Here is a 21,647-nt window from a genome sequence, read left to right on the forward strand (position 1 = left end):
ACAAGTTTTGAAACAGTTATCTTGTTACGGTTATGACAACTCTGTTAGCTTCTGAATTATACATTTAAAAACGTATCTAAGGATAGATAAATTTCTGCTTACTATCTTCCCACCCCCTAAAAATAGCATAAAAGAACACACTCAGTATCAAATAACAAACACAATACAAAATAAAAAAATGTGCCTCCTGGCAGATCTGTATTATATATTCTGTTCATAAGCAAGTTTCTGAAATTTTGAACAGAGTTGCAAGGGCTTATAATTCTAACTTTTTGATTATATAGCTTACCACTAAGCTTCCTGAGTAACTTGACAAATAGCACAACACATAAGAGGAGTTTTCTGGTGATAGTTTCTAAAAGTCCTCTGAATAATCTCTAACCCATTGTGTGTCCATTTGTTCAGAATACTGCCTTATAAGGAATTACACCTGTCTCAACTACCCTGCTGACATCTTATAGACCAAACAGACACTGATAAAGAAAGGACACTTTCCATTTCTTTTTGCCTTTCTTTCATTCAGAAACTATGATCTGCTGTATCTCAATAGGCTGAAATCCACGGACTGCAGATGGGGTAGTGAAAAAAGTGTTAGGCAGTTCCCCAGGGCTGATGGAGCCAGAGTCACTTTGCACTGAGCCTCCACTGTTCTCAAACTGGGAGATTTTCTTTTTGATCATTTTTCTCTCCTTGGCTCTGCGATTCTGAAACCAGATTTTCACCTGAAACACAAGATGATTTATATTTAACTTTGCAACATACTTTATGCAATTAATATAGTGATTGCTGATACTTTACATGGTCTTTAGCATTTATAAAACCCTCTCATGCACATCACTTCATTTGAGTCTCACAATGACTTGTAAAGTATGTCCATTCAACAATTTTTTTTTAAAAAAGCTGAGGATGAGAGAGGGCAAGTGCCTTGCATGAAATGAAGCAGATCAATTATAGGGCTACTGATTGAATGCAGTGCTTTTTATATCCTACCTCATCTACTTCCTCTGCTGTACTAGTAGAAATAAATAATAATAGAGTGACAGATGCTGAGGTCTGTCAATAAGAGGGAGGGATTGAAATAGCAAAAGTGAAAAGGTTAATGAAACAAAACCATGTAAATAAGGATCATGAAATACCACATATTTTTTTGTTGGAGATGAAGACCAGAATGATGTTAATGTGCCTATATGCAGTTGAAATGCAGGCTGCATGTGATAAGGAATGGAATTGATAATTCTAGAATTCTGTGACTCCAGGATTACTCCTAGACTTAAACAAAAAATTATCAGGTAGTTTTATATTTCAAAGTCTGAACAAATGAAAACTGTTGATCCTTGCTATAATTTAATCTTCCTGTAGTACCCATAGTAAACTAAATTTGAGGCAAGTCTCATAGGATTATGTAGACCATAGAAGATTAAATTTACCATCCTAAAAAACAGAAAAACATGGTACAGGTAGCAGCATTGGCGTTCAGTTACTCTTGTAGTTTGACTGATAGGAACCATATAACTGCCACTGTTGCCAAATCTCCACTTCACATACTGGTGAGGAACCAGATCAAGGTTTTGACTTGATTGATGAATTCTACTGAAGTTGTAATCCCTCTCTACCTCCTATGACCCCATCCCTTATTTCCATGCCCACACAGTGTCCATCACATTCATTAGTTAATGAACACAATGCCCAATGAGACTAAAAGAGGAGGTCCAATAGGATGAATATGGCCTTTAGGAGAACTTACAGAATGTCTTGGTCCTCCATTTTGCTTTCAACCCAGTTTACAGACATTCCCCAAATCTCAGCCTATTGAAATGACTCTATGGGACACGTTGGATGTCCTTTTGGATACCTGTCTCTCAGAAAGGCCCAGGTTAACTGCCAGTTCTGACTTTCTCCGGATGGTGATGTATCTATTGCAGTGGAATTCCTTTTCCAACTCCAGCCTTTGATGATCTGTATAAACCACACGATACTTTTCTTTTGTCCTGGTTTTCCCTGTTGGTGGAGAAAGCATTGCACTTTATATTTGTTTATTAGATCATCATAGTTACACATAGCAATTGTGTTCTTTCTGACAAAATCAGATATGCATGGAATTTGATTTATTGCATTTCAGTTCCAATATTCCTCTTTCCTTCCATTCATCCCTTACCCTATTCTCCTTTCTCTACTCTACTGATCTTCCTTTTGCTCATCTATTTATTTATTTATTTTTGATTGGTGCTTTCTACATATACATAAAGGTTAAATTCCCTATGGCATATTTCTATATGCACATAATGTAATTTTGTTAAAGTCATTCCACATTTCCTCCCTTTTTCCATCACTCCTTCCTCACTCTCAATCTCCTTCTTCTACTCCACTGATCTTTTCCAGATTTTAATATTATCCTGCTTATTTGGAGATTATTTTGGTTGAAGGAATCACAGCTACTCTTTGCACCCTTATCAGTTATTTTAAGATTATAAAACACGTATATTTTCAAACCAATAAGTCTTACGTCCATTTCTCCATTAAGTACATTCCCATTTGTGACTATGATATCAATACCTGTATGCCCATCTATATGAATCTGTCTAGATGTAGATATAGACATGTCTTTCTGTTTATGTGGGTGTCTGAAGATATATACATATCCAATATCCCCCTAATGTTTCTCCTAAAATGATCAGTGAAATCACAATCATTCTACCATTGACCTATTGTTACAGTAAAGCATTTAAAGATACACTTAACCCATGATTTGCACTTAATCCATGATTTTCATTCCCTTTCCACTCACATATGGGAATTGTATTGGCCAAAACAGTAACACCCATTATTCATTACCCTTTATGCAGTCCTTTCACACTGTTTCCTATTAAGCTTCTTTTTAAAAAATATTTTTTAGTTGTAGTTGGACACAATACCTTTATTTATTTATTTTTATGTAGTGCTGAGGATCAAACCCAGGGCCTTGCATGTGCTAAGTGAGTGCTCTACCGCTGAACCACAACCCCAGCCCTCCTATTAAGCTTCTTACCTACCCTCTTGAATTATGTAGAACCTGTCTTATTCCTTTTGTACAGATAAGAAATCTGAGGTAAGTAAGTGAATATGTGCTAGTGAGTTTAAGAGTAGGGACCTGAGCACATACTTTTTAATCCCAGTTTAGTGTGATAAATGTTATTCCCAGTTTAAACATGCTGGGAAGTATAAGAATGGCCCAAGTATGGCAAACTGTTCTGGGATCCTGACATTATAGTTACATATACTACCTAGACAGAATTTGATTTGGATAGTAATTTTAAAGGAACATTTATTTTCACTAAGTAAATTCTGTTTCCACACAGCTTCTACTGCCTATTAGAAAAAAAAATAGTTCCCTCCCCAAGGGAGTCTTAAGCTAGTTTTTATTCCCAAGTGGATAGTGAATGGGGAAAGAGGAGGTATTGACTTAAGCAGAAAAAGTGAGTATTTCATGTCCTTTTCAAGGATATCCAAACATTTGCTTAGTGTTACAACATTTAACTAATTTCTCATGCCCTCCTTCAAATAGAGCTTTATTCCTCCTTTCAAATTTTCCAAAGGTGATTAGGAAGTTTCCCTTTCTTTTCAGTTTCTCTAACCTCCTCCTGTACTTTCCTCTATTTCTCTGTGGCTTTTAGAAACTCCTTCTGATCTTCCCTGGTTGTTTTTGATGTGAGGTTTTGGGGGGCATCTGTAGGACAAAGACTTCTTTAAAGTGGTTCCCTAAACTCTATTGAGGTGTTAAGATGAAGCACAAGCCTAACAAAGGAGCTACATAGCATCAGATCCCATCCCTAACCCTCTTTACATTCAGGAACACCAACCAATTGGTTTGGAATTTACAAGCCCTAAACAAATGTCAGACACCCTTTCATCTCCAGCAAAGAAAAAAAAACGTGAATGTAGAAACAAATTCTAGTCAAGAAATCTATGTTTAGGATTAAACTAAATGGCTGAATACATGGACTGAAGAATTGAACAAAATTTCCCCCCTTGAAAATGGAAAATGATGAGTACTAGTCAGTTAACCTTTAAGAGGCCCAATTTTGAGTTGTTTTCTGAATCCAAACAGAAACCTAGGAAATCAGGGGTCTGGCTTTGGTGTTTCAAAGACAAAGATATATTTAGAACACAAAGTGAGAACCTGAGGTTTAATTTATTTTCAGAACCTTGAATCTTGGAATCAAAATATACCTTTGAGGAGATATTTCCTAAAGTCCTTCATAATCCCAAAGTTGCTGAGTGTTTAAATTCTAACTTGAGGCACAGAGGTTAAAATTCAACTTGTATGTGTCTGTTTTCTGCTCTTTGATAATCAGTAAATATAACCAGACTTCAAGAACTCTGGAAAGATTGCTGTCCTTCCCCACCCCCATTGGTCATAAATTCCCCTCTTGAAGCTTCTTCTGAGGACAATAAAGTCAAGACCAGGCCTCTTTATTTGCCATGAAAATCCTCACCCTTTCCGGCAATATAACCCCTGAAGAAAGGAGGGATGAGGAAGAGCCTGGATGCATATCAAAGCTAAACAAAGTGTTAAAAAGGGTCTGTAGCCCCAATCTGACAGATAAGACCCAAACCCCCACAATGATATAGCTCAGGGGAATATACTAACTGCACAGTTTACAAAGAGATATAAATTCAAATATCCTGGTGCACTTCTTGTGTCTCCTTCCCCAAACTGCCTCTTTCCCATTGCCTCTTTCCCTTAAATGATTGAAGGAGATTTAGACACTTTCTGGTAGAGCATTATGTCTATATTCCCAAACCCAACACACCAACAAAGCACTAAGAGTACTTTCTTTTATTGTTCAAGCTATTCTCTTCTTCCAGAGAGAATGGCATTTCTAAGGGTGTGGGACTCCTTTCTCAGCTGCTACTGTGAATTAATTCAGCAAAGGAACACAAGTTTAAGATTTATGAAAGAGCTACTTCCATCCCTCTGTGGTGAGGATTTCATTGCTTCTTCCCCAAAGACTCTGACAAACCTCTATAGCTCAAGATGGATGGAATCCTTCCTATCATCCACAGAATTTGCAAGCAAATGTCATCATATATGATGACTCATTATCACCCTAAACGAAGTTAAAATGGTTCTTATTTGAGAGATTGGCTATGAAAGTGCTGTTAGGCATAAAAGCACTCTACAAACCTAGGGGTGATGATGATGATGATGGCAGTGGGGATAAAGATGATGAAAAGCAATTTTCTTTGGCAGGGAGTTCTTTGTAATTGACCCCGCCATGATGACTTTTCAGCTAATGGCAATTCTTCACTGCCTTTAGATAAAATTGCATCCAAATTCATTTTTAAAAGTTGTCCAAGGAAATAAGCAAAATCAGCAAAGATAACAATAAGCCTCAAGAAGTACAAAGCAATTTAGTTTATGAAGTGTCCTAACTGAATAAAATCTTTTAAGCATAACTTCCTCAGTGTTTGTTGAGTGGCTTAATCAGAATCAGTCAAAATTAGTTTCTCCTTTCTCTCTTTCCCACCCCTACCAAGAAAGCCTCTCTCCAGCCCCAGTTAGGTTATCACCTTGCCAATTAGGACCACAACTCTGAATAAAAGAGAAGAATGAAAAAATAATTCCTTGCTCTATTGCACTGACAGTGTTTAAAATATGAAAATGCATGAAAATCCTTAACTTCCCATACTTTTCTGTCAAATTCTTTTCATATATTCTTCAAACTGAGATGTATATTGGAGTAGACTACTTAAAGAACTATGTAGACATAAAAATATCTTACTTTTAAATCACATCACCTAGGGGACAACAATTTACTCTGTCAGTCCCTTTGCTCTCATTAGAAAATCAAATGCTATAATGTTCCTAATATGTATATTTTTCTTTCTTTAATGTAATTCTATTTAAAACATACTTCAGTAATTAAAAGAACTTTCATTTGATTACATGAATTCAGGGTGGGGTTACTTCCATTTTGTAGTTTATTTATTTTCCTCTCAGCCACAAACCATATGTTATCCCACAATCCCACAGAATGAATTGGAAAATTTAGGAGGATCTGACTCATCCATTCATTTAACAAATATTCTAACACCCACCATGTGCTCAGCATATCATAAATGGGTGCATTTTGGTCCAGAGTGGCCCAAAGAGGTAATAAGCTTAATTTTTTGGTGGAAATTATAACCTGATGTCCATGGCAGGGGCTCAGTGGTCCTGTGAATTTCTAGAAATTATGTGAAACAACTCTGTGTGTGTGTGTGTGTGTGTGTGTGTGTGTGTGTGTGTGCTGGTGTGTTTTTGTGCATTTTCTGGGTGGAAAGAATCCATATTTTCATCATACTCTTAAATTATTGCTGAATATGCACCATGGGCTGTAAGACAAAGGGGTAGTTTTCACTTATAAGACATTAAAATGAAACGAAGGATGAATTTAATAGAGCTTTATCTATAGAACAGGTTGCCAAGAGTCAGAGGGGTTCCAACGTCATTCAATTTTAAAACTCTCACAGAAATTGGAGAGAAAATCTTGTAAAGTCAGGTTTGTGTGTTTATTGAATAATGAAAATGCACAGACTAAGGAGGCCCCTTTTCCTGGCACCAGAAATACCCAAGAAAGAAGCTTCAGCTCACAAAAACAAACGCACATGGAAGACTTTTAAGCAGAGAAACTTGTCATATTTCCCTCCTAAATAGAAAATTCATGGCTCTAGGCAATTTTCTTATCTTTTTTTTCCATTGTTCTCTATTTCAAACAACATGCCAATGATGCTCCTCCTCTAAAGCATTTCAAAACATATTCTAAACTGCAAGCAGCTACTTTCCTGGCTTTTTTTTTTTTTTTTTGTTTTGGTATCTTTTGCTGATTGTTAGGTTTTAGTGAATGGATGTTAATTACAACTCTTGAGATTAGATGTAATAATAACAGCCCTGGGAGTGCTCCACCCTAATCTCATTTTCTATCCTACTTAGCCATCTGACCCACCTGTATTTTATTAAAAATTTGCAGATTTACCCCCCAAAAAGCTTTAAACCCAAGCATTTAAACTTTACTTTTAATTTGTGATTACTACCCTGATCCTCTTGGTTAAAAGTCCTCCAAATGTCGAAGTTGGTTCCTTCCCATCCTCCCACCTTTGCTTTTTTGGAAGAGAGCGAAAATACAGAACTGCAAAAAGGAGCATAATCATTGTGGACAAATGTTATTGAAAAGTTATTTCCTCCCCAGGGGGATGAAAGTGACAGAGTCAAATTTTACTAATTTTCTCTAATGACAGGGAACAAGGGTTGGAATAATAAGGATGTGATAAAAGAACAACCACAGCTGAAAACAAACATCTTCCCCCTCTCACCATCTGAGATTAAAGCAGAACACTCACTTCCCCGCCCTCAGCTCCCTGGAATCGCCCACTGACTTGCTGGGATGTTGTGCCTTCCCACGCATTGTCACTGTCACAGATTTGCATTCAGTCCCGGCGTTGCCTGGATGCCTGCCTGAATAGTGATGAGGGCTTTAGCCACTTAATACTGGGGCTGATAGTCGTGCGCACCTGGCAGGCGTGAGGGTTGTGTTGCGTTTTATATGCTAGCTCAGTGCTGTGGCCTTCTCATCTGCCTCAACGCTTCAAAAGAGGGAAAGGATGTTGGAAGAAGGCAATAGGTTTGAGAACAACTCACCTCTGCCAATTTTGGGAAAGGAAGCTTCCTTGAGAGGCCTGGGTAATGAGGCTGCTTTTCCGTCTGAGCCTTCATAGCCAGACAGGAAGGTTCATTGCCAGGCAAGCACCGTGAACCTAAGTTGAGTATCATTAAATTTTGAGGGGAGCCAGCCTGCTTGTATGGGAAAAGGTGTGGAAATGGAACCGGCAAGCCTCAGTGCCTGAACATTCGGACACCACTACTGTCCTGTGACCTCGTTCACTCGTTGAGACTTTCCGTGCATCTGTTTTCCCATCTGGGCAACTACAGGGTTGGATCCTGATCTTTGTGGCTCAAGATGCCCAATGTGCACGCGCTCACCCTATTGAGCGATCGGGGTATGGCAAAAAAACACCCATAGGGTAGGTTTAGTTCCACGCTTCACATTCAGCAAGATTTGAACCCAAGGGCGCGCATTGAAAGGTACCTAATGGACCAGCCAGTCACGCAGGAGTCGCCTAGCTAAACTCTCCCGGGAGAGGCCTGAGAAGTAGGAAGGCGGGCCAACCAAGAGAAGAAGCTAAGAAAGGAAAGTGTGCGGACATTCGAATCGATTACTCACCGGTCACCTGCACAGTTTTGCGCATCCATGCATAGGGGCTGTGGCGGCTCCTGCTGGAGGAACTGGCGTCGGCGATGCCGGAGTCAATGGGGACCAGTGACCCGCTGGCCGAGGCTGGCAGGCCACCGCCGCTGCTTCCACCGCCGGCGGGGCCCAGGCTGCTGTAGTCGGGCGAGCCAAAAGCAGCAGGGCTCGAGGTCATGTCGTTCATGGGCACTGTGCCCATTGTACTGGACGGCCCCGGGTACGCGCTCCAGTCTTCCCGCGGGGGACTGTAGGGTGAACTCCATGTCCCCAGTGATGGCCCATGAGGATCCATGTTGGTCATATGAGGATACCCCATATAGTGCGGGTAAGCTGGGGCAGCAGCGAAGTTGGAGGCTGGCAGCGGACTTCCACCGCTCCCAGTGCTGCCCACCCCCGCAGTGCTGCCTCCTCCCGGGCTTCTGATAGTGCCCGGATACATGCCCGCTTCTTTCTCCAAAAGGCAGCTTCCATACATGGTGGCTTGGGTAGAAGAAAGAAGCTCCCTAAGCCATCCCGAGGTCCCTGTAAGGCCCCAGCTGGACTTTGAGAAGCAACAGAGAATTAGTCAGTAGCTGTGCCGCAAACTCTTCTGCGCCCCTTAGACTACTCCATCCCGATTCCTGCCTAGAAGGTTTCCAGGTGACTGGTAGCCGGGGTATAGTTGGGCCACCAATGGCTGGGCTGACGTCAAGGGGCTTCAGGCTTTTACATAGCATTTGCATTCAAATGAAGGGCCATTTCACTTTCACAGGAACTTGTTCACTCTAATGCTCGCTCCCCCAAGCTCCCAGGGCCTTTCTGTCTCATCTTTTTTGATTCTGTCCATCTGGTCCGGGTAGCATCAGTTTTGTGCTTTTGGAGGCAGGAGCTCCTCCAGCGGTTTCTGACCGGCTTCCTCCAACGTGAGACAGAGACGTGCAGAAGTAGGGCAAAATCCTGCTCTCTGGTATTCAGCCCTCACAGGGAGGCGTCCCTTCCACGATCTTCCCCAGCCCAGCCAGCATCCACAGTCTCCATTCTGCCTGCACTCCCTGGTAGGGATTTTCGACATTGTACTGGACCACAATGTCACTGAAAAGGACTTTTCCTTTTTCTTCTAGGACAAGAGCTTTGTTTCCAAAGGCAGATATTAGTTTTACAAGCTTATATTAAGCACATACTGTGTGCTGAAAACTATCGCAGGCACTGAGGATATAGCAAAGAACAACATACAAAAAGTCCTGCTCCACATTCATTCCTAAAGTTGCATTCCAGAGTATAGTAGGCTGGATTAATTGGATGCTTAGCAAATATGCACAAATGAAGGCATGATGAAGAGCATAGGTTATGTAAAAGGGAAGGAGAAAGAGACAGAAGAACCATGTGAATAGTGGGTTGTTCTGTTTCCACCCATTAGTATGAGATATTCCTCAAAGCCAGGTATGGCTCCTGTCTCAAAACTGGTGCCCCAAGGGAACAGAACTCTTGCATTCTAAAATCCATTGCAGCTGCAGCAAACTTGAGATTTCATTTGTAAATCTGCAATTGTGGAAAATTATGTGGGCTTGCCAGAAGATGCCAATGAACAAGATCTTGCCTCAGGAAACCAGGTAACCTTCTGTGTTCCTCCTCTTCATCCTCTGAGGCAAGACCATCATAACCTTTAATCCAGGCTGCTTCTTAATAGAGAATATGCTGCCCCACAATGTCCAACCCAAGCCAGCACTCCCACTTAGCTATTCCCTTTCTGGCTTTTGGAAAGTCACATGACTTCTCTGAGTTTCACTGACTCCTACTGTTTAAAATAAAAATCCTAATAGTATCTATATTACAAAGCAGGATTTACTGAGATGATGCATATATTGTTTAACTTAGTACTTGGCACACAGTATGAGATTACTACATTCATTAATTCACTCAACAAATGTTGATTGAGTACTAGGTGCTGTTCTGTGTATGGAGACATCAGTGTGAACAGGAAAAGCTTCTGACCTTATTAAACTTATATTTGAGTGGGGAGAGATATATATAAGTAATTAAACTATGGTATCTCAGTAATAAATGCTATGAAGAAAAAGGAAGGAAAATATAAGGAATACTGGAGAGGTGTTACAATTCTAAATGTGGTGGTCTACAAGAACTTCAAGAGAAGGAAAACAATCGGTCATCAATGGCTTATTAAAACCTTGTGCTAGGGAGAAGAAACCAAGGGGCAGGAAATAACATGCACATAGGTATGTTTTACACACAATCTCATTTATTATTTAGTCTTCACAACAGCCCCGTGTGTTGTTATCATTCCCATTTTAGAGATGAAGAGACTGAGCTCAAAGAGGTGGCATGACTATTTAAATTAAGTACACACAGCTGGTGTGTGATAAAGCTAGGTTCCAAATCTAGGCTACTCTGACTGCAAAGTGCATGATCTTAAGATCATTAAAATTGGTATGAGGCTACATGTCAAGAGTTAGTCCCAGGACTTGGCTTTTTTTTTTCTTAGCTCCTGGACATGTTAATCAAGAATTTTCATAATGTAGACCAATTACTCTTTCACTTGTTGTATCCTGAGGCAAATTACACTGCCTGATATTCGACAATATATGTCAGGATAGAAGCACATAGAAGATATTTAGAAGTTAGCTAAATTGATGTTATCATTTTATACATGAGGAGACTAAGGGCTTGAGGGGGAAGGTAATTTTTTTGAAATATTAATGCACTCTTTTTATTATATTAAATCAGGCAATGGTCTGACAAGAAAAAGGCTGTTTATGGAATACTGTTATGTTAAACTTTACTTACAGGATGTTAAATCCTTAGAACTAAGATTTCCCCCAGAAATAGATTAATGGGAATATCCATTGCTTTTGAGACTTGATAGTTGCTATTTCAAAAGATGTTTTTACACAAAATAGTAAGAAAAAAATAAACCCTTCGGAACACCATGAATTGCCTTTATTTTGTTTGCATCCAGATCTCAGCATAGTGGTCCTGAACAGGAAGTGGGAGATGCAGCAAAGTGCCAGGAGGCCAGGCCCTGCCAATGCTGGGATCTGTTGTGCTCCTCCTCAGTCCCTGCTGAGCACCTGGGAGGCAGCAGCACCAAAACCAGTATCTGTGCTGGGTCCAGGTTTCTCTGGTTCCAGTTGTCAGATTCCACACTCGGCTGTGGGGATGGCAGGCGAGCCCCACAGGGAGCCCTGTTCATCCTTCTTCACGGTCTGAAAGCCACGTCATTACAGGAAAGGGAACAATCCAGAGGGGCCCTGTGTGCTCACAGGCGTCTCCAGGAGGCCTCCTGCAGGTCTAAACAGAGGGACTCTGAGGGCTGGCAGGTCTATGTCATCCTGGGGACTGCCCTGTCCACCTTACAAAGACCTGGGCCAAAGAAACATCGGCTGAGGGTGACAGCAGAGTGGCAGGATCCAGGACCCAAAACTCATTTCACAGGCTGATGGAAAGTGATCAAACGTGGTTCCAAATGTGGAGGAGGTGGTCAGAAATTCCAACCTGACCTGATGGCTCTGGCCAAGCAGGGAGGGAGGTGGAGAGTGCCGGGTGGTGAAGGTGGACAAGGGAGTTGAGGAGGAGGGAAAAAGCAGCACCCCTCCATCAAGGTGGGGGAGGGGGAAAACCCTGAATTCATCGCAAAGGCCAATTTCAAAGGGGGCTGAGAATTACAATCTATGCTTCGGCCAAGGACGCGAGTGGAGGAGAGTGGGGCAGGACGATGGCTTGGAAGGGGGCATCATTTAAGACTTAAGAAAGTAACCAGAGTGCAGGCAAAGCACCCCACACCCAGCAATAGTCCCCAGGGTGTGACCTGAAACCTTTGCTCTACTCTAGCAAGCCTCTCCCTGGAGGGCTGTTCCAGGGCTGTCCCAGGGCTGGCAGGGCAGGGAGGGGAGAAGGCAGAGCCCCCAGGCCGAATAATCAGCAGCAAGGTGATTGTGTGACTGTGTCTTTTCACAGTTGAGTTAGATGTGCTCCATGATGGGAATCAATTTAAATAGATTCTCTTGATTCCAGAAGTTCAACTACATGGACAGTGGTTACACTTGACAGGATGATTTGTTTTAGCACAACTTATATATTTCAAATGGAAAAAAATATTAGTATTATTTACAGTATCTTAAGACAAATTGCCTTCGATTGGAAGCTTCCTTTCCTGTAGACTTTGAGGTCTACAAGATGTATCTTGAAAATTTACTAAGGTGGAAAATGAAGACTGCTTAAATCAAATGTGGGGAGGGCTTGTGGTTTTTCTTTTTGATTAATTGATGTAACACTGTCCTTCCAGAGGCTGAGGAAGTTTCATATTTTCTTTAGACATCATTAAGTGCCGCAGCTCTTGCAGAACAACTTTGGTGCTATATGAATTCTGCCAGTTTGCTAGCACTGATATGGCTCTTGGGTCTACCACTCCATTAGAACTATTAACTCCATTCATATTAATTTTTTGTTACAAATCTTACAAAAGGGGGTGCTTCTGGGTATTTAGATCCACATTCTATTTTAAGGCTGTATATTCGGTTTTCATAAATTGTTCTCGGAGGCCCAATTATCATCCCTGTCCATCTCGTAAGTGTCATGTCTTCGTCATCTTCTAGACCCCAGCTAACTGTGCCATCTCCTACTCCTTTCTGGCCTTCTTTGAGTTATTCCAACAGTCGAAAATTGTGAGAGACTTTTACTCCTGAGCCCATGGTGGCTGCCATCTTCCGTTGCTGTCACTCGAAGGCCAGCCCCTTCTTCTTGGGGAAGGTAATTTTTAAAAATATTTTTTTTAGTTGTAGATGGAAACAATACCTTTATTTTATTTATTTTTATGTGGTGCTGGGGATCAAACTCAGTGCCTCACACACTCTAGGCAAGTGCTCTACCACTGAGCCACAACTCTGCTCCAGAAAGTTAATTTTTAAGAAAGTGAATGACAGAATTGTGATTCAAATTAGGTCTGTTGACTACCACATCAGCACTCTTTTCGGTAAAAGAATGTGTTTCTGTGTATGCAATTCCCTCTGCCTAGACTGTTTCTCTTCATCATCTTCATTTTGTGGAGAGAAAAATTGTTCAAAATCTCCCTATTCTTTAAGGCTCAGTTGAAAAACTCTCTGCTCCAAAAAGCTCCATGTGGTAACCCTCCTCTCAGAAAGCACTCTTCCTCATGTCTGAATCCCATTATCAACTCCCCTCCCCAAATGACTGACACTATTTGGTTTGCCTTAGAGTTATTTGAGGTTTTATTTGAATCTTTTTGTATTTGAGCACCTCGAAGGGGATTGGAGAGGTATGTTTGAGCTCAGGGGAGTAGAGTGTCCTTATGTATATGGTAGGGTCTTAGGAATTTTTAAATACTGAATCAATAAATGACCTTGGATTATAGATTGGAAACCATCATTTCACTTCAAGGATGTCTGAGAAACCGATAAGAACATTGCCCAGTGCTTGGCAGAATTTGGCTTCAGGATTGCAGCCCCAACTCTGTCTCTGTGTGTGTGTGTGTGTGTGTGTGTGTGTGTTGGAAGTCTATTTTATTTGACTGGAACTTTTGATTTCTTTCTTAACCTGAAGATTAACCAGAGAGGCAGATTTACTGTTGCAATCTTAGTAGCACTAGGGAGTGTTCTTCTTAGAGAGGCAGGGGTCAAATGGGGCCTCAAACTCTGAGCTGACCCTCACTGATCAGGCTATTTGTAATATCTGAGGAATAATGAAGGTGAAATTTCTTTGTAAACAATGCAGTGATGGACTATGGAGATTGGGTGAACTTTTTCTTTACCAGACTTAATGCTTGGGAGAATCTCACTGCCTGATAGTTCCTAAACCTGTTCTATTCTCTCAGTGCTGCCAGAGTAGCCCAGGGCTACTTTTCATCTTATAACACCCCTCTTTAACCTGCTACCCTACTTCCCTGTCCCATATGCAGGTCTCGTTGAGGCCTCTATTAGGGTATAGGGAAAGGAGAAGGGGTCTCTTTGTATTAGAGAACTTGGTTCTAATTGTCAATCATTGGGCCCTCCTATTACTGGGAGGGAGATGAGGAATGCAGAACGTAAGTCCCTTTTTACTGATGTGCCACTGAAGCTGAGAGTAGGCAGGAACTTAATAAGCACTCATTAGTAGGTGATCTGAGTAACTGGAATTTAAACTGATGCATAATTAACTGCAGGTTTCTACAAGGCACTCTACTTCTTTCAGCCTCAGTTTCCAACATGAATAATGGAACAGATGATAGAAATCATACTGTGAGAGGATTTAATGCACCAGGACTGTGTCCAATAAAGAGCCATTATTATTTTCATTCACACAATGGCTGGGACTGCACAGGGCACAGACCTACCATGCCTCCCTTGGCCTACATCCATGCATGGAAGTGTGCAGTGTTTGGCATGAAGACCAAGAGCTGTTTGGACATCCCTACCTGTTGACTCTCCACTGAAGCTTTGTACTCTAGCTATGAACCTTACTCTCTTCTATTCACACATTCCCACCTCCCTCCCTGAGATTCTTGGACCCTTACTGTTGTTGGTGCTTGGGTCTGTGGTAGGGCAGGAGTGCCATGCATTTTCTGTCCATCTTCATCACTGCGATGGGCTTTTGCACTTCCAGCAAAATGACACCTTGGAGAATGAGCACCACTAAACTTTGGTCAAAGCAGGACAAAGGTGTATTTGAGGAAAGAGTGAAGGTTTTTATTGGGGAAATGTGAGTAGCTAAGGTAACTATAGAGTGGAGTGGTGAAAGACTGGGGCTGTAAACTCACCATGCCCCTAGAGCCAGCTACCCAGTTCCAGATTAGGAGAATAAGAGAAATGAGGAAGGTCCAGAAATAGATAAAGGTCAAAAGATAACATAAGGAAGAAATAGGTTCTAGGATATGCAAGGACAGCTTACCTCTGATGAAGAGGAGGCAAAAGGGGCCAGTGCCTAATGCCTAGATCCCATCTAGGATAGATATGTGGAGAAGGGGTTTTTCAGAAGTAAGAGAGAGGATGAAAGCAGAGAGGCCGATGAAAAATGAGGAGACATTGCAAACCCAACATTCTAGCCATGATAGGGGAATCTTAAGAGTCTGAGAGAATAAAATAAGCTGATTTTCTAAAATAAAAATAAATACAAGTCCTGACCATCTGCTTGGAGAAGAGAACCAGAAGTCCAGGCCACAGAGCATTTATTCCAGGCCAGAACCTCTGCTGGTTACTTACTGATACAAACTCCCATCAGGCTCACTACAATCAAAGGGTATAGATGGTTTATCAGCCCTATTTTACAGGGATGGAAGATGGAGGTGATAATGGAGGCTCCATGGGGTTTAAAAACTGACTCAAGGTAAAAATTCCAGTAAGAAACAAATGGTAAATCATTGTCCATACTAAACACAATGTTCAAATAGGACCTAGTACTTGGAAAATAATAACCTAGCTGTTATGTCCATATTCACTGAATATATAAGAGGGATAAAAGGGAAATTTTGCAAGAGATTTAGATTAGTTCTGAAAAAGAACATGCCTGTCATAAGGGCTGGGAAGCACTGGGATGGGCAAAAAAGTTGATGAAAGCCCCCCCACTATAGTGGTACTTTTGTTAGGTTCAATGAACCTACATTGACCCATCATTATCACTCAAATCCACAGTTTACATTAGAGTTCACTCTTGGTGGTGTACATTCTATGGGTTTTGGCAAATGTATGACACATATCTACCATCATAGTATCATGTAGAATAATTTTGCTGCCCTAAGTCTTGTGTACTTTGCCTGTTCATCCTTCTCCCCTCCTAACCCTTGGCAACCATTAATTTTTTTTTTTACTAGTTTTATAATTTTGCCTTTTCCAGAATGTCATTCGGTTGGAATTAGTAGTAGTAGTAGTATTGTAGTACTTGGGATTGAATTCAGGATCTCATACGTGCAAGGCAAATTCCCTGGCACTGAGTTATACTCCCAGCCCTTTTTGTTTTATTTTTATTTCTTTAGTTTTTGGTACCAGAGATTGAGCACAGAGACACTATAGCACTGAGCTACATCCCCAACCCTTTTTATCTTTTGAGACAGGGTCTCACTAAGTTGCTGAGGGCATTTCTAAGTTGCTGAGGCTTTGAATTTGTGATCCTCCTGCCTCAGCCTCTGGATCCACTGGGATTACAGGTGTGTCCCACTATGTCCAGCCTTTATTTTGAGACAGGGTCTCATTAAATGTCTCAGGTTAGTCTCAAACTTGCTATTCTCCTGCCTCAGGCTCCTGAGTAGCTGAGATTACAGATGTGTGCCACCATGTCTGGCCATATAGTTGGAATTATTATAGTATGTAACCTTTTCAGATTGATTTCTTTCATTTAGTAATATACATTTAAGGTCAAACACAAATGAAAATGGAAAAACAGCCAATGCCTGATTTCTGTTCCCTATTTTCCCACTCACAATCATTTACTTAGGTACCCTTGACTCCATGGGAAAAATATCTAACATTCAGAACTACCAATACCAGGAAGAACAGAAAAAAATTTCGAGAATGAAGCATTTCCATCATAGTGAATTCTTTTTTAAAATATTTTTTTAGGTATAGTTGGACACAATATCTTTATTTATTTTTATGTGGTGCTGAGGATCAAACCCAGTGCCTCAACACGTGCGATGCAGGCACTCTACCAATGAGCTACAGCCCCAGCCCCATCACAGTGAATTCTTAAGCACTTTTTCCATATATGTGGCATGCTGGTTGAATGTCTTTTGGCATAGATAGCCCACAGGTTGGTGTCTTCAAGAAGGCTAACCAGATAGGCCTCACTTACCTCCTGCAAAGCATCAATAGCTGTGCTCTGGAAGCACAGATCTCTTTTGAAGAAGTCCTAGGCACTTTCTTGCACCAGGAGGTGGAAAGGGAGTTTGCCAATCAGAAGTTCAGTAGACCTTTGGTAACGTCAGTACCAGGCCTGTAACGAAGGGGTTTCTTCACCCATCCAGCAGAGGGCGCACTTTGTAAGTGGCTTTTGTAGCCAGATGTTTCCTGGGTCTTTTACTACCAGTGGATTTGTGGGCAGCCTGCTTTGTAGGAGCCATGGTAGCAACACCACCTTGCTTACCCACCTTCTCCTTCTGCTGGAGCTCCGATAGCTAGAGGCCATGCTGATGTTAGAGAGTGGTGGCCTACTTGGTAGCCGGTTCCACGTGCCCAAGTCACTGAAGCCTAGGTAAGTAGGGGGAGGGTAGGAGGAGCCCAGCTGCGGGCGGGGGTGGGGGGGATAGTTTTAAAAATTATTATTATTATCTTGCTTAGTATTCTCTGAGTCTCCTGTATGTGGTCAAGAGTGTCTGACATTCTGGCATTAATTTTGGAAAATTCTCAATTAAAATATTTCATGTTTTTTTTTCTCTTTTACTTTTGTAGTATTCCCACTGGGCAAAGTTTATATCTTTTGTAGTTGTTTAACTGTTCTTAGTATGTTCCTTTTAAAAATTCTTTTTCTGTTTTCAGATTTGCAAGATTCTAATGTCATATTCTTGAGCTTGTAGATTCTTTCCTTCTCTATGTTTAGCATAATAACAAGTATTCAGGAGCATTCTTTATCTCTGTTACAGTGTATTTAATTGATAGCATTCTCTTCTAGGATTCACATCTTCTTAAATTACCTATATGCTTTCATATGTTGTCTGCCTTTCCTATTAGGGCCTTTTACATGTTAATCATAGTTTTAAAAATTCCTCATCTGGTAAATCCAACATCTATACAATATCTCACTTTTCTTCTGCTGCTTGTCCAAATCTTTCAGACTGTGCTTCTTGCCTCTTTTTAAAAATTTTAAATAAATATTTATTTTTTAGTTATAGGTGGACACAGTATCTTTATTTTATTTTCATGTGGTGCTGAGGATCGAACCCAGTACCTCTTGTATGCTAGAGGAGCACTTTACCTCTGAGCCACAACCCCAGCCCCCTTCTTGCCTCTTTTAGTATGGCTTTTGATTGTTTTGAAAGGTGGGCATGATATACTGGCTGAAAGGAAAAAGCATAAAGTAAGCATTTAGTGATGTGGTGGTGAGGAGTAGTGGGAAGAGAAGCATTCTGAAGTTCTGTGATTAGGTCTTAGAATTTTAGTGATGCTTTACCACTGGACTGTGAACTTGATCAGCGATAATCAATTCTTCCCCACCAGTGAAATCAGATAGCTGGAATGGATGAGTTGTATATTATTCTTCTCTTATGATGAAGACTAGAGCAGGCAGGGGTGTTTTTCTTTCACTGTGATTGATTAGTCACTGATAAATATGCCAGCACATTGGGCTTTGGTAAAATATTTTCTCCAAAGAGAAGGCCCTTTTAAAAACAAAATTCTCTGTCATATTTTAAAATTGTTCCTTTGTTTCCACCCATGCTGGAAGCATGAGGGGATTTTTCTCCCATATTCATGGTAATCACTGATAGAGCTCCTAGAATAGGGGCTCCCTTATAACTGGGTTTCCATGAAATTTTTAACTCTCAGACTCCTCCACATTGATTCTCCAAATTTGTCAGTTACAGTTTAGGCTTTCCGGCACAGCTAATGGTTCCTGTAGAGGTTGCTAATATGATTTCTGGTCAGGAAAATTATGATTCTCTATATTAACCCATCTTTCCAATTTTAGGAGCAGTGTTTTGTCCAGTAACTTAACTTCTCTGAGGGATCTAAGAAGAGTTCTTGATTTTTCAGTTTGTTTAACATTTACTTTTAGTTCTCGGCAGACACAACATCTTTGTTTGTATGAGGTGCTGAGGATTGAACCCAGCACCGCGCGTTACTGCTTGAGCCACATCCCCAGTCTAAGTGACAACTTTTAAAGTCCTTAAATGCTAGGCAGAAAACCAGAAGTCCAGTTTTTGTATTATTTTCTTTTAAAAAAATATTTATTTATTTTTTAGTTGTAGTTGGGCACAATATCTTTATTTTATTTATTTATTTTTATGTGGTGCTGAGGATCGAACCCAGGGCCTCACACATGCTAGGAGAGCACTCTACCACTGAGTCACAACCCCAGTCCCAGTTTTTGTATTTTCAATGATTGAAAAAAAAATCAAAAGGCTATATCTTGTGGCATATAAAACTATGAAATTCATAGTTCAATAACCTTAAATAAAGTTTTATTGGAAAATTACCAAGTCAGTTTTTCACCTTTTTCCGATTACTTTTTTTTTTGGATACCGGGGATTGAACTGAGGGGTGCTCAACTAAGCCACATCTCCAGCCCTATTTTGTATTTTATTTAAAGACAGGGTCTCACTGAGTTGCTTAGTGCCTTGCTTTTGCTGAGGTTGGCTTTGAACTCAAAAAAAAGTTTTTTGAACTGAGGGGTGCTCAACTAAGCCACATCTCCAGCCCTATTTTGTATTTTATTTAAAGACAGGGTCTCACTGAGTTGCTTAGTGCCTTGCTTTTGCTGAGGCTGGCTTTGAACTCATGATCCTCCTACCTCAGCCTCCAGAGCTGCTGGGATTACAGGCATGTGCCATTGCTGCTGGCGCTCTGATTACTTTTGTAGTACAAGGGCAGAATTGAATTGTTTACTACAGTGACTCTATGACTCACAAATCATTGAATATTTATTGTTTGCCCTTTTATAAAAAGAATTTTCTGACTTATTCTCTAATTTAATAGATAATGAAGAATAAATTGGAGATGGGGAAATTTAAAAATTCCTACCATCAAATGAAAATGGAAACACAAGATACCAGAACCTGTACAGTATGGGGAAAGCAGTACTAAGAGGGTAATTTATAAGTATGGGTACCTACATTAAAAAAAGAGGCATTTCAAATAAATAATCTAGTGATTACATATTGATGTATTAAAAAACAAGACCAAATCTATCCTAAGATAGTAGAAGGAAGAATTAATAAAGATCAGAGCAGTCGACCTTCCTGCCGCAGGGCTGAGCCGCTACTGTGAGTTTTCGCGATTCAACCCGACGCATCCCCCTCTTGCGACATCATGGTGGCGTACTGGTGACAGGCTGGACTCAGCTACATCCGATACTCTCAGATCTGTGCAAAAGCAGTGAGGGAGGCACTGAAGGCAGAATTCAATCTAAGCAAATGCCGAGAAGACTTCTGGCAGCAGCACAAAAATTGTGAAAGTAAAAAAGGAATAATTAACCCTGACTAAAGCTTTAAATGCTATATTTTCAAGGTGAAGAAGTGTGAGCACATGCTATGGCAAATTAAAATCATCTCACTTCATGGAAAAAACTGTCTTGTTTATAAATTGACGATGCCAATAAATTGATATATGGTTCACTCTTAAAAAAAAGATCAGAGCAGAAATAAATGAAATAAAGAGGAGAATAATACCACAAAGGATCAATGAAACAAAGAGTTGGTTCTTTGAAAAGATAAACAAGATTGAAAAACCCTTAGACAAACTAAAAGAAAAAGAGAAGGCCTAAATAAATAAAATTAGAGTCTAAAAGGGAATATTACAACAGATACCACTGAAATTCACAAGATCATTAGAGAATATTTGGAAAAATTATATTTCAACATGTTGGAAAATCTATAAGAAATATACAAATTTCTAGACAGATATGACCTACCAAAATTGAACCAAAAGGTTATAAAAGTCCTAAACAGATCAATAACAAGGAATGAGACTGAAGGAGTAATAAAAAGTACTCCAACAAAGAAAAGTCCAGGACTGGATGGATTTACTCCTGAATTTTCCCAGACTTTTAAAGGATAATTAATACTAATGCTCCTCAAACTATTTCATAAATAGAAATGGACAGGACTTTTTTTAACCTTTATTTTATTTATTTTTATGTGGTGCTAAGGATCAAACCCAGTGCCTTACCAGTGCTAGGCAAGTGCTCTAACACTGAGCAACAACTCATCCTGTGGATAGAACTTTTTTTTTTAGTTGTAGATGAACACAATACCTTTATTTAATTAATTTATTTTTCATGTGGTGCTAAGAATCAAACCCAGTGCCTCACACATGCTAGACAAGCGCTCTACCACTGAGCCACAACCCCACCCCCCTGGACAGAACTTTTTTTGTGTGTGTGTGTGGTGCTGAGGATTGAACCCAGGGCCTTGTGCATGTGAGGCAAGCCCTCTACCAACTGAGCTATGTCCCCAATCTGCTGGATAGAACTTTTAAAAACACATTTTATGAAGCCACTATTACCCTGCTTCAAAACCTGATAAGGAGGGATGTGGAGATAAGAAAAATAGTAGAATTAAACAGACATTATTATTGTATGTATGTTTGTGACTGTATGACCAATGTGATTCTACAATATGTACACTCAGAAAAATGAGAAATTATATCCCATCTATGTATGATACATCAAAGTATATAAGTGCATTCTACTGTCATGTATAACTAATTAAAACAAATAATAATAAAAAGAACTCAAACACAGACACAT

At 40.3% G+C, this 21,647-nt stretch overlaps 1 protein-coding gene and 2 pseudogenes across 1 annotated transcript; 1 reads left to right on the forward strand and 2 right to left on the reverse strand.

Annotated features, from left to right (window-relative positions):
- Positions 1–515: 515 nt before the first annotated feature.
- On the reverse strand, positions 516–8,742 carry Cdx4 (caudal type homeobox 4). The gene is made up of 3 exons (XM_077107280.1): positions 8,241–8,742; positions 1,853–1,998; positions 516–722 (listed from the first exon to the last, which is right to left on the reverse strand). Exons 1-3 carry the CDS (start codon positions 8,740–8,742, stop codon positions 516–518), a joined length of 855 nt encoding a protein of 284 aa, XP_076963395.1.
- Positions 8,743–12,519: 3,777 nt separating this feature from the next.
- Positions 12,520–12,964, reverse strand: LOC143639120 (ubiquitin-conjugating enzyme E2 variant 1 pseudogene; annotated as a pseudogene).
- Positions 12,965–20,209: 7,245 nt separating this feature from the next.
- LOC143639453 (ATP synthase F(1) complex subunit epsilon, mitochondrial pseudogene) lies at positions 20,210–20,374 on the forward strand (annotated as a pseudogene).
- The last annotated feature ends 1,273 nt before the right edge of the window (positions 20,375–21,647 follow it).

This window comes from Callospermophilus lateralis, chromosome X (genome assembly GCF_048772815.1).
Source record: "Callospermophilus lateralis isolate mCalLat2 chromosome X, mCalLat2.hap1, whole genome shotgun sequence".
NCBI lineage: Eukaryota > Metazoa > Chordata > Mammalia > Rodentia > Sciuridae > Callospermophilus > Callospermophilus lateralis.

Excerpts from the sequence above, each read along its gene's own strand:
- Cdx4 (XM_077107280.1), bottom strand. The coding sequence starts at position 8,742 with ATGTATGGAAGCTGCCTTTTGGAGAAAGAAGCGGGCATGTATCCGGGC. Across the intron at positions 1,999-8,240 it reads CAAAACTGTGCAGGTGACCG|GGAAAACCAGGACAAAAGAA; the intron begins GTGAGTAATCGA and ends CTCCACCAACAG. Across the intron at positions 723-1,852 it reads TGGGCCTTTCTGAGAGACAG|GTGAAAATCTGGTTTCAGAA; the intron begins GTATCCAAAAGG and ends CTTGTGTTTCAG.